Below are 17,595 nucleotides of genomic sequence, written 5' to 3'. Positions count from 1 at the left end.
GGAAGCAATTTTTTCCTGCATCTTAATATCTGTCTTAAAGATGAAGCATCTCACCAAAAAGTACCAAAAGTTATAAAAAGAAAAGGACAACACAAGAAGCTATTAAAGTTAATGCCATAGAAACAATGTCAGTGCTATGTCAATTTCTCCTATGTCTTAACCAGACTGTACTTCAGGAGAAAAAGCTGTGGTCACCCCACTTAATCTTTGCGTTGCCTATGTCTGGACTTAAAGATGGAATTCGCAAAAAGAAAAGGAGTACTTGTGGCACCTTAGAGACTAACCAATTTATTTGAGCATGCGCTTTCGTGAGCTACAGCTCACTTCATCAGATGCATGCCGTGGAAACTGCAGCAGACTTTATATATACACAGAGAATATTTTCTCTGTGTATATATAAAGTCTGCTGCAGTTTCCACGGCATGCATCTGATGAAGTGAGCTGTAGCTCACGAAAGCGCATGCTCAAATAAATTGGTTAGTCTCTAAGGTGCCACAAGTACTCCTTTTCTTTTTGCGAATACAGACTAACACGGCTGTTACTCTGAAAGATGGAATTGAGGACAGGGTCATCTTCAGGGTATAGTAACAAACTTATCACTGGTATCCCCCACAAAAAAGATTTAGAATAAGCACTAGAAATGACTTTAAACCACACTGACACTGTCAAAGAAGAATGCCTTTTCATTTCAGGTAATTAAAAAGAAATAAACTACTACACCCTTAAGACATAGGGGAACACAGAACAACAATAAGCATTACCCAGTGTAACATTGTTGTTTTGTTTTGTAATTAATATAAAGAACTGCTAAAAAGTTTAAACAAACTAAATGTTGCAGGGATTACATACAGTATGTAGCCACAAACTCAACAGTAGTAATTGTGAATCTTCAGGCTTGCCTTATATGTAACTAGGCTCTTCGGATCTCTGCTTTTTTTGTTCCCTGTTAGCTTCAGTTTTACTGCTTAAAAATGGTTACATTCTGGAGAAGAGGGCAAAAACTTGGACTTCTTTTACTACTTTGCAGGAGCCATGATAATCCATTTCTCATTAGTTTTCCATCTAAAAAATATCAGGATCAACATTGTTACCTATCTTTTGTTCTACAGGCTGCTGGTCTCTTCCTTTCCTCATTCACTATTGAGCAAGTGTAGAAACTTGGATCAAACTACACTGTCTTTCTACCACACTATGAAATATGACAAATGCTTTTTTAAAAAACAAACCTTTTTCACCAGTAATTGCTGCTATAACACTGCCATACTTACAAAAGAAAAGACTTCTGATCTAGACTAATTTTGGGAAGTGTGGAGGTGGGGTAGGGTAAAATGTTTCAGGCTTTTCTTACGTTCACTTTGTTAAATATAAGGCAGTCTTGCTTATCATTAAACACTAAATCTGTGCGTTACTACAATAAGGTATGTCTTCGTGGCATACAAACTACGTGTGTTTTTAAAAAGCTGGTTAAACAACCATCATTCCTTCAATCAAACACTCGTGATGATAACATTAACAATCTAGAAAAGTATTATTAAAGATTATTTTAACTTTTTTTAATGCTCTTAAAGCAACAGTTGAAAAGATGACTAGGTTACAAAAAAAGGAAGAGGAAGATGTCTTAGAAAACAATGGGCCTCCAATAGAGCAGAAGTTTAGAGGTGCTTCTGGTTTTTGGTTTGGGGCAATGTCTAATGGGCAAGTTACTTGAAGTTAATATTGAACCAATTTAATGTACAGAATGTGCAGTTAATGTACAGAATCTTTTCTGTTATAAAGGTTCCTGTTTCCAGGGTCCACTACACTCTCCATCAGTGATTTACTTAATTGGATTCAGGAGCAAAATCTTTTATAAAAAGACTGATTTTAAACAATCTTCCACATCTTTTTAGAGAGTCTCATTAGATTTCATGAGAATTGGAGGTTGATATACAGTGGGTCATCAGATTGTATATACAAGATTGTGTTTTTTGTCCTATTACTACTGTACTTACTTTTAGTTTGTCTTGATTTCATTCTCTTTCTGGAGATGATTTCATGCATTTTTAACAAAGCCTAAACTTTCCCAATTTCAGGGCAAGTAAAAGGACTGGAAAAAGTAATCCGTCTCTTACCCAAATGTCACTGTAATAGGGAAGCAGTATTTAATTTTCCTTTTAATAGACAAATGCCAATTTTCTCTTATTTCCTTCTGTGACAAGCTCTTTATTACCTCTCTAGAGAAAATCAGATTATTCTTCCTGCTCAAAAGCAGCCTAATAGTATTTGTGTGGTACAAGAGAATTATTCTTCTAAAAGAGAAATGTTGGCTCTTGAAAATTTTCTGGCAAGATCAGGTTCAGCCTTCCAAAAGACAGGTGAAATGAGCCACCAACCTACACATTTTTACAGTCCTGATACAGTGGCTGAAGTCTTGAATACAACCCAAAGTAATTGAAATATTTAGTCTATGGAATAATTACTGTGTGTCCCAGCAACTAATTACTGTGACTTAAGTAAATAGCTTGTAGTTGGGCATTTAAAAGAAACATTGTCAATTATATTATAAATTAGCAAGTTTGTTACTAATCATGCTTTAGATTATTAAAACAAAACTTTAATAATCCAGTTTTTTCTATTTCTGCTATTTGTACTTTCCTCTTAGACTGTTTCACTGAATCTGTCTTTTTTTAAACAAGGATATTCTGGAACTCCTGGAAAAGAGAGTGAAGTCAAGGTTCTCCCACCGACAGATATATTTGCTGAATTCATTTGATTTTAAACAATATCTTAAAATATTTAAAGAACAGTTGTATCTACCTGCAGAGTTTCCATACAAGCCTTTCACACAGAAATGGAATAAGAATGTTCAGGTAACTTGAAACAAAGGTATTAATAATGAAGTAATTAATTTGTCTTACTGAAGTGTTTGAAAAAGTTAAAATTCATAATTTTTCTAAATTGCTGTGGTTTATAGTGTTTTTGTCTTTAGTGTCCTCTGTTTATTTTTGGTATTCACTATTTAAGGAAGGAATAAAATGTGAAATAGCCTATGTTTTCTCTTTTGCTTCAGGTTTTTAGAAAAATAGTGTGAATTTAACTGTTTGTATTATCATAGCTCCTAGTAGCCCTAGCCCCATTGTCCTAGGCATTGTACAAATAGAACAAAAGTACAAGAAAAACAGTAAGACAATATTGGTCAGCAGACCAGTGGCTGAGCCCATTTTCAAGTAATTTATTAATCTGAGTAAAGGATGATGTGATGAATCATGTGAATGTTGAATCACGTGCCATCTGAAATAATCCTGAGCAGATTGTGCTTGGATTTAAGCTCTCTTGAGGGAATGACGTTTACACTGACCATGTGCCTTGAAGAAACTGTGTACATATGATATAGCTTGTATTGTGAATGAAACCTTGGACTTTGTTTAATAAGCTGATTGTTAACATGTATATCTCTAGCTGTATTTCACTATTTGTGATATGAAACTGCCTTGGGCTGTGTTAGATCTGTCAGTTAGGTAGTGAGCAGCACGTGGATGGGAAAGCAAATCTGGGAAAGGAAATAGTGCTGGTGACTTGATAGCACTTCGGTGAGCTGTTGAGTCAGAATGCCCCAGAATAGCATTAGAACCACAGAGTGATCGTTTGTGCTGTCTTTCCGAAGAACCTTAGAGGTCCTGTTTCTGGCCATTAAAGAACCCATGGCACTTTGTATGAAGAGCAGATATTAAAATTAATAAAGTTTAAGGCCAGATGTAACCACTAGATAGTCTATCTTGGCCATGTGAAAATTATAGGCCATTACATTTTACCCAGTTACCTCAGTATCGAGTTCAGTTATTCATTTGTTTAAAGCATATTTTCCAAAAAGACACTCAATCTTCATTTGAAGACACTGAGATAGAGAATCCACCTCTTGCCTTGAGATGTTTTTAGGCATAAAAAGTGCCTTATTTCTAATTTGAATTTCTCTGGCTTCAGCTTTCAGCCACTGGATCTTGTTGTTCTCTTCTCTGCTACATTAAAAAGGACCTTGTTTTAAGCCGCCTCTTCCTAAAATCCCTCGTTTGACCTTCAAACTCCAAGCTCTTCCTCCTCAGAAGCAAGTTCCCACAGTGGGGCGGCTGATTCTGCCTAAAAGTGTGTGTGTGGGTGTGTGCGCGTGCGCATGGAGGGGCGGGATGAGACCCTGCCCCCAGCCAAGCTGGAGCCTGGCCAGGGAGCCTGGGCCCTCTATCTGCCCAGAGTGGACGGGCCCAAGAGCAGCCCCTGACCCGTGTCCCCAGGCCTCCTGCCCAAGGCAGGAGGAAGGTCAGTGGCTCCTCACAGCTGCTCGTGCAGCTTTTACCCCAACCCAGCTCCAGCTTCCAGTCTGGCCTGGTGGTGGGGTTGAAGAGCAGCAGCCGGGCCATGGCAAAAGCCACCTGGGCAGCTGTCGGGAGCCACGGACCTTCAATCTGCCCTAGGAGAGGGGCCCAGGAGGCAGGGACACTGGCCAGGGGCTGCTCTTTGGGGGGCCTTCCCCACCCTGGGCAGATGGTGGGTCCATGGCTCCCCACAACTGCTTAGGCTCCCGGGGCCGGGCTTGGCTGTGGGCGGGGCCTCAAAGGGAAGAGGAGGGGCAAGGGGCCAGGCCTGGGCAAAAAGTGGACAGGCCATGCCCATCCACTTTCAAAAAGTGGCAGAGCCAAGGCCCCTTGACAACCCCCCCCCCCCCCCCCCCACCAACCCTCCTGCCCCATTTTGGTGCCCTAGTCCCAGATCAGGACACACCAGCTAAAACAAGCATCAGATCTTGCCACAACAGATGCAAAACCTGCAGACCTATCTCCACTGCTACAATGATCAACACCCTCCACAACACCTCTTTCAAGGTCCGTGAGTCGTACAAATGTGGTATACCTCACCAGTGCACTAAATGCTCCCACACCAACTATGTGGGTGAAACCAATCACTGCTCTTGAATGAACTGTCACGGGGGAAAAAAAACCCACCATATCACCTGTGGGCGAACACTTTTTTTTCATAATGCAGTCACTCTGTATCTGACCTATCAGTACTCTTAATCAGGGTTTTGGAGCAGTGCCTGGAGCTGAAGCACGGAGCTGCAGGTTTTTGCCTGGAGCTGGAGCGGAGCCAGAGCACAGCTCCAAAGCCCTGCTTAGAATCACAGAAGAGTAGGGTTGGAAGAGACCTCAGGAGGGTCATCTAGTTCAACCCCCTGCTCAAAGCAGGATCAACCCCTACTAAATGATCCCAGCCAGGCCTTTGTCAAGCCAGGCCTTTAAAAACCTCTCAGGATGGAGATTCCACCACCTCCCTAGGTAACCCATTCCAGTGCTTCATCATGCTCCTAGTGAAATAGTTTTTCCTAATATCCAACAGAGACCATTGCTTCTTGTTCTGTCATCTGCCACCACTGAGAACAGCCTAGCTCCATCCTCTTTGGAACCCCCCTTTCTCAAAGGAAACCTGCAGGGATGTTAGTGGACCACTTACCACATTTCAAGGGACCATTCAAGGATAATTACTTTATGCTAAGCAATCTGTTCCACTTTTCCCAGACCTTATGGGATGGCTCCTGAAAGAAAGTCAGTCAACCTAAGCAATGCAATAGCTACACTGACACACTGCTGAGCTAATTACGTCAACCATGACTCTATGCCAGTCAGGGAGGTGGTGGTGTTAAATTGGTGTAGAGGCACCCGGGAGCTAAATTTAAGTGAAGACACTTCCACAGCTAGGTTGATGCAAGGCAGCTTATGTCAACATAAACATATAGTGTAGACCAGGCCTAAGTGAGATCTTAGGAGAGGGAGTATCATTTGAATAATCCATTTGAAGAGTCTCAATAGTATGGAAATACAGTGGAGGATTTCTCATTTAAAGAGACTATAAACTTGTCTGCTGAGAGGTTGATTTACAAAAAACTAAGTGTTGGCCAGAGGAGATAAGTTTATCAGAGAAGGCAAGTTGAATTGCTTTGTGTACAGCTAGTTAAATGATTAAGAATCAGATGTGGTTTTAAAACCATTAAAATATGGATACAAATGAGAAAATACATGAATTTCTTTCAGTAACCTTTTTCAATAGGTGTGTATATATAATCTAGAAGTTCTACAGTGATCATATAATTAGGCAAAACATTGAGAGTGCACCATAAAATATGTATTTTAGAGCTGAAAGGGGATTCAGCTAGTGGTGGCATGTTTAGTATTGCCTAGTTCAATATAAAATGGACTGTAATTTCACTTTTTTCAAGTTATACTTGTGGAAATGTTCTCTACAAGAGCTTGGCCTGTCTTTCCCCCTGAAAAGAGATTTCAGTGAATTTTTTTTCCAGAATTTTGCTCTGATTCCACAATAAATATTAATATTGGATAATAAAAATAGGTCTGGTTAGATGACCAAGAATTTTCCAGTTGGTCAAGAAACAGTACATCTTAAAAATTCCATTTTTAGTCTCTTTCAGAAGACAGAACAGTGCAAGATGTGCTACGAAATCATTTCCACTGCAGCAAAGACCTGCGATCACTTCACATGCTATTGGTATGTATTGATATTTGTCTCTAAAATATTGTTAAATCATGAAATTGCTAATACAGTAGCCTGTAAGCTAGTTATTTTTCATACAAATTAATTGAGCTTTACTTGAAACATCTTCTTGGATAGGTTTTTTCAAATGTCATTAGCAGTGTATATTTGTACATTCCTTCATTCACTAGTGCATATTTTATTCCTTATTAAGTATATGAATAATTGTACTGATTTATGACTGTCCTTTTATTTAAGGATACACTTATGGTTCATGAGTCTTCATTATTTGACTGTGTAGTCAACTGCTTCGTTCAGATTTAGTCCTTGCTTTATTGTAAAATGTATTGCTGAGCTATATAGTGTATACATATATAGAATGAATGTTTAAAGCATTTCACTCTTAAGAGACAACATCCAGTTAATCATATTTTGCCCTGAATAAGATTTTTTCCTACCTCTAACTGCTGAATCTGAACTATTTCTACTTCTTCAGAGTCCCTTTACTTCCGCTATCTTAACCACACAGCTGTACTACTTCTCGCACAAGCCTACTTGCAAGTCTGTAGCCGTAGCTGCTTTTTCCTAATCTTTGACTCCCGCCTCACATTCTTCTCCCTCTCTTTCCTCCCTTTCCAGACAGGATCCTAATTATTTCTTCAGAGAAGATCAATAAGTTCTGATTGTCTCCCTGTTCCACTTTTTTACCCCCTACGTTTTCCTCTCTTGCCTCTTAATATGCTTTTTTTTTTTCCTGTCATGGACACTGAGACTTCATGTCTGCTCTCTTCCCCCAACCTCCCATTGACCATCTCCCCATATCTTCTAACCTTCCTTGCCACTGCCTTCATCTCTACTCTCCCCCTTCTCCTCAGTCTCTCTGTCATCAGGTTCCTTTTCCTCCCAGTACAAGCCTATTTTGATCTCTCCTAAGTAGACTTAAAGAAGGTGTTTTGGTTTCCTGGTCTCCCTCAAGCCCAAGCAGGAAGAACTGGGTATTATCTGGGGCCATTCAAGTGGCTTCATACCTTTTGTGATGTGGTCTTCAGCCGTCATGGGTTTCCATGGTGGGCTGTCACAACAACTGGGTTCCTAATTATAGTGCAGAGAGGAACACAAATTGGCAGAGCTGCCCTCTAAGCAGCTTTTTGGGAAGAATCTGGCCAAATCTCTCAAATATCCATCGACCAAGTCCTCTTAGTGTTCTCAAGGTTTTCAGAGGGAAGGGGCTTACACCAGTCCTCCACTTGGAGGCAATCTTGTTCCAGGGCAGTCCAGGGATCCTTCACTTCTTTATGAAGGAGATTCCCAACAGACAGAACTCCTTTTTGCATTGCTGAACGCTGACCTCAAGCAGCCCTAATACAGCCTTGCTGGCCAGCACCCTACCCCTTTTTCAGTCATTCCATTAGAACAGTGGTGGGCAACCTCTGGCCCGCAGGCCGCATGTGGCCAGTCAGGGTAATCCACTGATGGGCCACGAGACAGTGTTTACATTGACTGTCTGCAGGCACGGCCACTCACAGCTCCCAGTGGCCACAGTTCGCCGTTCCCGGCCAATGGGAGCTGTGGGAAGCGGCAGCCAGCACATCCCTGAGGCCTGCGCTGCTTTCCAGAACTCCTTTTGGCCAGGAACGGCGAACTGCAGTCACTGGGAGCTGCCTGCAGCCATGCCTGGAGGTGGTCAATGTAAACACTGTCTCGCGGCCTGCCAGCAATTACCCTAACGGACCCACCACTGCATTAGAAGGTCAATTCAGATCTTTCTCTTAGGCCTGGAATTATGGATCTTCAGTACCTGTACACAAGAAGAGATTAGTTTAGGATATGCCACAGTTCCTTCCTGAATCTCCTCCTGCCCATCAAATCTGGAATGTAGAGGTAGACAGCTGAGATCTTCTGAACAAAAAGGCCATCTGTCTTGTCTCTGACCCTACACCTCCACTTCCTGACCAGAGGCTAGGGATTTTACTCCTGATATTCCATTGTTTACTAGTGCACATGGAGCTCTTGTCCACTTTGAAACTCAACTACTGGATCTGCTGTAGAAAATTCTGAATTGGAACCACTCCTCTTGTCTATTCTTCAACCCATCTCACCCTGCAACTTCTTTTGCTTTGTGCACCTGTAGGATCTGTACTTTTCTCCCCCCTCATGTTAACACATTGGCAATACCAACACTTGACGATGTAACCAGAACATCCACTTCTGCCCGTCCTTTGGTCTTGCTTCTGACTTGTGTGTTTTCTGCAAAACCCTTAACCTTCATAACCAACTTGAATGAGGAAAATTATTCACATTGTATCTCTGCCTGAACATGATTCAAACCTCAATCTCCTCTCCAGTCCATGAACAGTTTCTCTCTTACAGACCACAGACACCTCTTCTGCAGGGAATTCCTATCTGCTTCCAGCCTTGGTAACCAAATATCAAGGTATGACATATTAGAATCTTTCCTCACCTGTGTCAGCCACACTTTTCAGCAGATAAATCACTGTGTTCTGAGTGGATTTGGCACAATTGGGTTAGATTCTGCTTATGCCTCCTGCAGAACTTTATTTTCCAGAGATGGTGCACACACTTACCTGAGGAACTCTGTGCCCATCCCAACCAAGAATCCTTTCTGTGTTACTCTTCCCCTTTGGACGCCAGGGAGCTAAGTTTCTCTGCATTAAACATGCCGCCATCCTATCAGGCTGGTGAGTTCACTTGAGCAGTTTATCAGCCCAAGAAATGTGCCCTCCTCAATATCCAGATCTCCATGTGCTATTTGCTCAGCTGTATTGAGCATGGAACCACTTTTGAACAACAGTTTTACATTCTGGTTTGCTGTGTTAACAAGTGAGGGTAGACTGCGTAGATTTCACTACAGGAACTTAACCCAACTGTCTTGGGAAAAGATATTTTCTCAGGGGATAGGAACAGAGAATTGAGCTGCTGCTTCCCTGGTATCTAGCCTAAGAAAAATTAAACAGGACGAAGCTGAGAATTTCTCTGGATCTATTGCTTCGGATTCTCCACTGGCCACAGTCCTCTATTGATATTCCCCTGGAAACTTGACCTGTTATCCTGAGGCTAAAGCATCTTCTGCAGCTTGGAACAATTAGCTTTTGTTTCCTGGGGGTTAAGTGGTTTCCACTCTAACCTAACTGCCTCTCAGAGATAACTTTACCTGGTTCTGGAATACCTTTACCAGTAGTCAAAATAAAAGGGCTGAGGTGCTGAATTGTTCTCTCTAGCATGTCCTGAATTCCTTGTTTGGCTTGGAAAAGGGGCTGAAGGTGAGGTGAGCCCTGAGTTTACTCTTTGGCAATAAGAGGAGGTCAGAATACAGATTTTGTTCGTCTCATTACAGCACCCCACGCGCAGCCCAGTTTCCCCTTAATAGGACTTTCCCTTAATTTTGAATGTAGTTGTCTGCCATTTGAACCTGTGGGAGCAGTATCCCGGAGGTTGCTTTCTCTCGAGTTAGTTTGTAATTGGTGACTTCAGTGCAAGGAATCAGATGACCTTGCTAGTTATCTTTCTACCTTAATTTTTTTCCTATATCAGCACATTTTTACTTACCCCTGCAGTTGGTTACTTAAGTTTAATTCAGAAATAATTATTTTACTTCATTATGTCAAGAACCTTTCAATTCTCTTCAATGGAATTTATATTCCCTTAATGTGGAACAGGCCCTGAAGTTTTGTCTTGCTCAGACTCAGTAATTCAGAAAAGTTCAGTACTTCAGCAACAGCAAAGCTGTTTGTAAGGCTACAGTAAATGACTGAACTTGGGAGTGTAGCCTAGGTGCTTATAACCCTGTTGGTAAAATCTAACTAACTGCAGGTTAGACAGGTTTTACCAAGACCCATTCTCTCATGACCACCTCAGGAGTGTGAAGGACTTAAGTATCTCCCAGCTGCAAGGCAGTCATCAGGCTGTCTCTGTATGCCTTCATCTGTGAGTATTTACTGAATTTCTGTATGGCAGAATTGCAGTGCAGTCATTCAGTGGTCCAAGCTCCACTCTAGGTAAGCTCTTATCTGTAGATATACTGCTCACTAATTCCACTGGTATAAATGTAGGATAAGTGAAAAGGGGCTCGCAACAGAAAACTTTTGGTAAGTTACCTTTATAGTCCTCTTTCTATTCTACATGTTTCCCATTTCACATTAAGGCTGTCATTTGTGAAGTCTTAGCTGTTTCTCACTCTGATTTTTACCTAACTCAGTCCTTCAACTGGCAAGAAAGAGGCACTGATGCCTGTATACCTTGAATGAATGATAGTTCTGGTTCCTTCTTCCTGCCACTGAATATAGTGACTACCAGACAGGATAGGAGCAAAGGACTGTGATAGTTGTCAGTTATCTTTGCTTACAGCACCATGCTCTATTCTTACACTGGGACAAAACCCTAAAGATATGGGACTGGTCAACATTCAGTAGATGATTCTTGATGATCACTTAACTGAATGGGGTAGAAACCAGGCCTTCTTTCAGATGGACCCACAGGAGTGTGGGAGACAGCAATAAAACCCATAGCTCACAAGACAGGACAGAAAACTTCAAATGTTTATTGTTTTAAAAAGTAAATCTGCCATGGCTGAGATTTAATCTCCTGTTAATGTGCCTGTTTCCTCCCACCACCATCTAATATGCAGGTTTAAAGAATTAAAATTATATCTTTCTGTTCCACTGAAGAACATTGCTTGGCTGTGTATTTAAGAGTAAGTTATCAGCAGCTTTCTTAAATACTTGCCTTGTGAATTTGTATAAATTCTGAAATTAAAACAAATGTACAATGGTGGTATGGGATACCAGTCTGGTCTGAAACAAATTAATTTCTATTTGCATTGTATTATTACTGGCTCAAATGTCATTTTAATGTTGGTCTTCAGTTATCAGCCATAGAAAAGTATCAGTCTACTGTATTCTGAATTTTCTAAAATTAGTGTTAGTTGTTTTGTACTTTCTAAAAATTCTGGCATGTCTTCTAAACTAGTAATTGGGTTCTGCCCACAAAAACATTTTAAAACTGTAATTGATATAACTTTGTATCTTGCAGGATAGATATAAACTTATTGGGGAACCTTGTCTCTATACTCCACAGGGTCAGCTAACTTTCATTTTCTATAAGTGCATTGGGCAAGTTGCTCCTCCCTGTATACAAAAGTAGTATATTTGAAATGATGTTCATAGTAGGATAGTCACTTGAAGGTCAAGTGAAAGCTAATTAATTAGGAATATCACTTAAGGCCAATTCTTCATTGAAATTTGTGTTTTCAGCCATTCATTGCATCAATTTGTGAGCTATTAGTGTCTTGTCATTTTGCGTTTGGAATCTAAATGTGGCTAGGCTGTACTGTTACCCAGATATAAGGTTTTTCTTTCTCCAGTCTTCAGAACAAATAACTCAAGATGAGTCAGTTGTATTAATGAACTAGCTGCCAGATTTTTAGTTGTCTTTAGTGTTGTAACTTCCACTGTAAAGTAATGCACATATCAGCTTTATTTATAAATGTTTCCCGTTGATTACTCTAGGAAGCATATACACTTTCACATATGAATGTCATGAGTATGGAATGTATATAATCAATATTTGTATAAGAAACCTTTCTCTTGCTTTATTTTCAGATGCTTGCTTTAAGTAGCATAACAGTATCTCACCCATTTATGACTGGATCAGATCTTCTTGAAGCAAGCAAATTGTGCAGAATGGACTCAAAAGCAAACATTGTACATGGTAAATTCCAGTATTTTTTACTTTAATAATTTGTGAATATAGAACCCCTGAAGGTGCTAAGGTGATGGCCCTTAAGTTCTTCTCTTGCACTGGACAAGTAAAGTTCAGGAAACTGTCTTCTTCCTCACAAGTCCCCTTTAGTTCAGCTCCCTGGTGGGGGAACATCTCTGCCCCTGGGTAGTGCCCCCTGCTACTTTCCCATTGCATCCTGTTACCTTACTTTTGAAGCAATGAAGTGTCTTTGGTCCTCTAGTCTAAGTGTTGGTTGATAGAAGCACTCCATGCTTTCATACCAGATCTTTCACTCCTGGTCTCTGGATATGAGTGAACTTTTTACAGGGTTTGTTTTTTTTAAAATGAGAATGTAGGTCTTGTCAAAGGTGCTATAGTTAGGGAACTTCTGTCTCCTGTGCCCTATCTACAGAAAGATAGTATGGACAAAGGTAGTATGAGGCTTCTTTCCCTGATCATCTGCCTTCCCTCATGGCTGGAGGAGAAAGTAATGTTCTCTGTAAAGGGAGCCAGAGGTTAGTTTTAAGTGGTAACCCTTGAGGCAGAAGAGCAGTTTCCTGGGACATTGTCATAAATATAAAGGGAAGGGTAAACCCCTTTGAAATCCCTCCTGGCCAGGGGAAAGCTCCTCTCACCTGTAAAGGGTTAAGAAGCTAAAGGTAACCTCGCTGGCACCTGACCAAAATGACCAATGAGGAGACAAGATACTTTCAAAAGCTGGGAGGAGGGAGAGAAACAAAGGGTCTGTGCATCTGTCTATAGTCTGTCTTTGCCGGGGATAGACCAGGAATGGAGTCTTAGAACTTTTAGTAAGTAATCTAGCTAGGTATGTGTTAGATTATGATTTCTTTAAATGGCTGAGAAAAGAATTGTGCTGAATAGAATAACTATTTCTGTCTGTGTATCCTTTTTGTAACTTAAGGTTTTGCCTAGAGGGGTTCTCTATGTTTTGAATCTAATTACCCTGTAAGGTATCTACCATCCTGATCTTACAGGGGGGATTTCTTTATTTCTATTTACTTCTATTTTTATTAAAAGTTGTCTTGTAAGAAAACTGAATGCTTTTTCATTGTTCTCAGATCCAAAGGTTTGGGTCTGTGGTCACCTATGCAAATTGGTGAGGCTTTTTATCCAACATTTCCCAGGAAAGGGGGGGTGCAAGTGTTGGGAGGATTGTTCATTGTTCTTAAGATCCAAGGGTTTGGGTCTGTAGTCACCTAGGCAAATTGGTGAGGCTTTTTACCAAACTTTGTCCAGGAAGTGGGGTGCAAGGTTTTGGGAAGTATTTTTGGGGGAAAGACGCGTCCAAACAGCTCTTCCCCAGTAACCAGTATTAGTTTGGTGGTGGTAGCGGCCAATCCAAGGACAAAGGGTAGAATATTTTGTACCTTGGGGAAGTTTTGACCTAAGCTGGTAAAGAAAAGCTTAGGAGGTTTTTCATGCAGGTCCCCACATCTGTACCCTAGAGTTCAGAGTGGGGGAGGAACCTTGACAGACATAAGTTGCAATTCTGTTTTATCACTCATATTGTCAGACCAGTAGGGAAGAATGAGATGGCTTGAGGTGTAGTGCCATTAGTTTACTGATGATCTGAAGTTCTGTTTCTCCTTTTCTTCAGTCTAGTAGATCCTTCTCCAATGTCCTAAACAAGATGGGTTTAAATGAATGAGCTGGTTGAGGCATCGCTCAAATAAGAGCTGCAAGTGCTGCACTAAGAAATCAACTTGAACTGAGAGCTGATTTCTGACCCTTGGGCTGGGGGGGAATGTGCAGCAACAGGGCTTGTGCTGACCTTTTGCTACCAAAGTTGGTGACCTAAGTCTTTGGCTCCTCAACTGTTTCTGTATGGTCAGTGTCCCAAAATGCTTCTCTGTGGGCACTGTAACAATCTATATCTTGGACACCTCCATTGGATTATTGCAGTGAGCTCTTCTTGAAGATATACCTAAGGACTACTCCAACTTCAGCCACAGCAAAATGCAGCTGCCCCTATATTTCTCAGTTTCATGAATGGTGCATATTACAGATGTGCTTCTGGAACTGCACTGCCTTGTTTCTGATACAATTCAAGGCATTGATTGTTGCTCTAAAACACACAAACTTCAGGGCCTGGCTCTCCACGATTGATTTTTTCTCTATGCTTTATCTAAGTAGAGGAATACTTTAGCTAAAAATTCCTTGATTTGTTTCAGAATACCTTGGCCACAGCTCCAGAATTGACTTGTCCCTATTGGCCTGACAATCTAGGTTTGTGTGTTTCTCTTAACTCTCCAGGAGCACACTAAGGCTCATTTCTGTTTGGTTTATGGGTGAGAAGGTAGTTCCTTTTTAATATGCTTGTCTGCTTACTGGTCTCTGACAAGGAAAGACACATGTTTATATAAACCCAAAATTAATTGTTGGGTTTGGCCTCCCTTCCATGAGAGATACTACTAGTGGTGATGATTCTTAATAGATACCTGTTTATAAAAAGGTGAACTGGAAATACCAAATAGCAATCAGAAGTTAAGTTGTTTCTAACGAGATGGGCTGAACTGAAGTAGCCCAGAAAATGTGCAAATGGTAAGTTGAGAAATAAATGTCCCAGTGGTAAAACTATTACTAAGGTAAATGTAGAGAGACAGACAAGGTGGGTGAGGTAATGTCTTCTATTGGACCAGTGTTGGTGAGAGAAGCTTTTGAGCCACACAGTGCTGTTCTTCAGCTCCGTGGGGCTTGAAAGCTTGTATCTCTCACTAACAGATTTTGGTCCAATAAAAGACATCTTACCCACCTTGTCTCTCTAATATGCTGGGACTGATGTGGCCACTACTACACTATATACACCAAGGTAAGGGTGTCAGTGTAATAATTGTTTAGTGATTCCTTAATGTAATTGGGTGGTGGTGATATACTTATCAAAGGATTGATTAACTTGACCATTAGACACAATTTATCTTAAGCTGACATTTAGCTTCCTTAGGGCTTTAAGATTGAAGGCCTTTTGTTTGGTATCTTAAAAATCTTTTCCTAAACTTCCTGAGTTATTAAAGCAGTACAACAGGCAGCAGGGCCAGCTGATTTACCTGCCTTTCAGAAGGATAGGAATTTAACTCCTATAACACTACTTCAGTTTACATTTGATCGCATTAAGTCTGAGGCCTTAACTACACTGCCACTTAGTGCTGAAACTTCCTTCGCTCAAGGGTGTAAAAAACCACCCCCATGAGCGGTACAAGTTTCCGCGCTGTAAGTGGCACTGTAGACAGTGCTGCTACTCTTGCAGAGATGGTTTTATTAGTGATGGAGCTGCCACTACACAGCCACATTTAAAGCATTGCCGCGACAGCAGACATACCCTTTTTTTCACTGAGGAAAAAATGAGGAGAGATGTTTAAGTTTAATCTAGTCAGCTTTTACAGCTCTTGTTCAACCCTTAAAGTTATATATAACAGTAATTTTGAATTGTTGATGTGCTTCTGTTAATTTCAAAGTAATGCTATATTGTAAATGTGCCTGTATTTTAATGTGCCTAGAAACATGCATATACATGTGAATGACCGTTCTAAATATCTTCTTTTCTCCATATAGGTTTGTCTGTGCTAGAAATCTGCCTAATTATAGCTATGAAACATTTAAATGATGTTTATGAAGGAGAACCGTTTAATTTTCAAATGGTCTATAATGGTGAGATGAAAGTATCAACTTTAAAAATCTATAAATATCACTTTACTGTTACTCAAGTAATATCATTTTCCTTGGTACAGAATTTCAGAAGTTCATACAACGGAAAGCACATTCCATGTACAACTTTGAGAAACCTGTTGTTATGAAGGTAAATCCTTAATTTGTTTCCTTACATAACTAGATATTAATCTGTACTTGGGTTATAGGTTTCTAGGAGCTACTTTTAAAAATTGATATCTGTTCCATAGCTAAAGATCTAAGGGATTTTGCTGTGTAAAGTGATTAGATAGTAGATAATAAAACGATCAGAAAGGTCTCTTATAAAATGAAAAACACATTTGTGTGGTACTTGTACTGCCATCTGCTGGATGGGTGTTGTATCTCAGTGTCCATGGTTAAATATAAAGACAGAATTTTGGGGGGAGCTAATATCTGACTTATTGAAACATTACATACCTTACCAAAGTGGACTTTATTTTTAAAGAGTTCAGCAGCCGAACCCAAGCACCCGTTGCCATTTATCAAGGGATAAGTTTGGCAGTGAGTGAATTTAGACTGTCATTCCTTTGCGTGGAGATAATTGTTTCAATTGATATAGAGCCTTTTATTCAGAAAGACAGTATTCTGGTTTCTAGCAGACTTCTAAAGCGTTGCCTTGTGTGGCATGTAGGGGTTTTTTTGCTGCCCCCAAATTACTCTGATACAAGGTGCAGGACAGCTAGTATTTAGTCCTGAATCAGTAACCGGTTTAAGTTCCAATATCTCTTAAACAGGGCTCAAGGTAGCTTAATATCAGTAAAGAGCTGAAACTCCCTTTTCTGTCTGGAACTAAGGTGTACTGATCTGTTGGTGAATCTTCATCATACCTGCATCTTTTGGACATAAAACTAGACCTATCAGTCACTAGCAGAAAAGGGTGTGGTCCAGCCCCTGAAGACCCTGTCAGCTTGTAAAAAGCTGCTGCTCACTTGAACCCCCCAAATGAGTTATGCTGCCATCATTTTCTCTCTGGCCTTTCTTTAGACTTGGATGAGACTCCAGCACTTCAACCTCAGTTTCTGGTCCTCCGGGTCACTTGCACAAAAATACAGCATGGCGGATAAACTGTGCTGGTTCCCTTTGACCCCCCAAATTCTCAAACTAACTTGGCCTTCAAGTGTGGCCACACACCTTTGTGCCAGTGACAGACAGACAGGTATGGCTGTGCCTGAAAAAGTGCAAGTAGCCTGAAGAGCCATCATAACAGATCTGTGGACTATAGTGCTTAGTGAAAGGAAGCTTTCATGTAAGTACAAAAATTTTCCTCTTCCATAAGGAAGCATTTGACTGAGCTGTTGGGAGGAACCTTAACATTGTGACTTTTTTTTACATGAAGAGGATTTTAAGTTTATTTGCTCCAAGCCTGTACTGCTAGTTTCACCTTAAGGGAGCTTGGCTTTATAGGGTTAAATATTTCTGAAATAATTCTTGTAAGTTGTGGTGAATAAGTGACTTATGTAGGATAACCTTCACAATTGATTCATCCATTTGCTGCTGCTCTTGGGGAAATATAACTGCCCCAGACCGAAAGGCATCTGTACCACCCCTGTAGTCTATCATGAAAATCTAGCTATTGCCATTCAAGTTTGAGAAATCAAACAAGTCAGGAAATGCAGAGTTCAATTTTTAAGCATAGAA

At 40.5% G+C, this 17,595-nt stretch overlaps 1 protein-coding gene across 11 annotated transcripts in view; it reads left to right on the top strand.

The window, feature by feature from the left end:
- Positions 1-17,595, top strand: part of ORC4 (origin recognition complex subunit 4) — an 86,475-nt gene that overhangs the window by 44,578 nt on the left and 24,302 nt on the right. For 8 of the 11 annotated variants that reach the window (XR_012154242.1, XR_012154245.1, XR_012154239.1 and 5 more), the window contains 6 exons: positions 2,676-2,849; positions 6,442-6,528; positions 12,132-12,240; positions 15,823-15,918; positions 15,999-16,066; positions 16,942-17,203. Coding sequence is in view for 2 of the 11 variants with exons in the window: in XM_073305436.1 (XP_073161537.1) it covers positions 2,676-2,849; positions 6,442-6,528; positions 12,132-12,240; positions 15,823-15,918; positions 15,999-16,066 (534 nt within the window). In the remaining 9 variants the exon portion in view is untranslated. The remainder of the gene's footprint in view (positions 1-2,675; positions 2,850-6,441; positions 6,529-12,131; positions 12,241-15,822; positions 15,919-15,998; positions 16,067-16,941; positions 17,204-17,595) is intronic. The other 3 variants (XR_012154238.2, XM_073305436.1, XM_073305435.2) reach the window with 1 other exon arrangement.

The sequence above is a fragment of the Lepidochelys kempii genome, chromosome 11 (assembly GCF_965140285.1).
Source record: "Lepidochelys kempii isolate rLepKem1 chromosome 11, rLepKem1.hap1, whole genome shotgun sequence".
NCBI lineage: Eukaryota > Metazoa > Chordata > Testudines > Cheloniidae > Lepidochelys > Lepidochelys kempii.
Note: the sequence above shows the minus strand (reverse complement) of the source record. Positions and strands in the feature narration are given on the sequence as shown.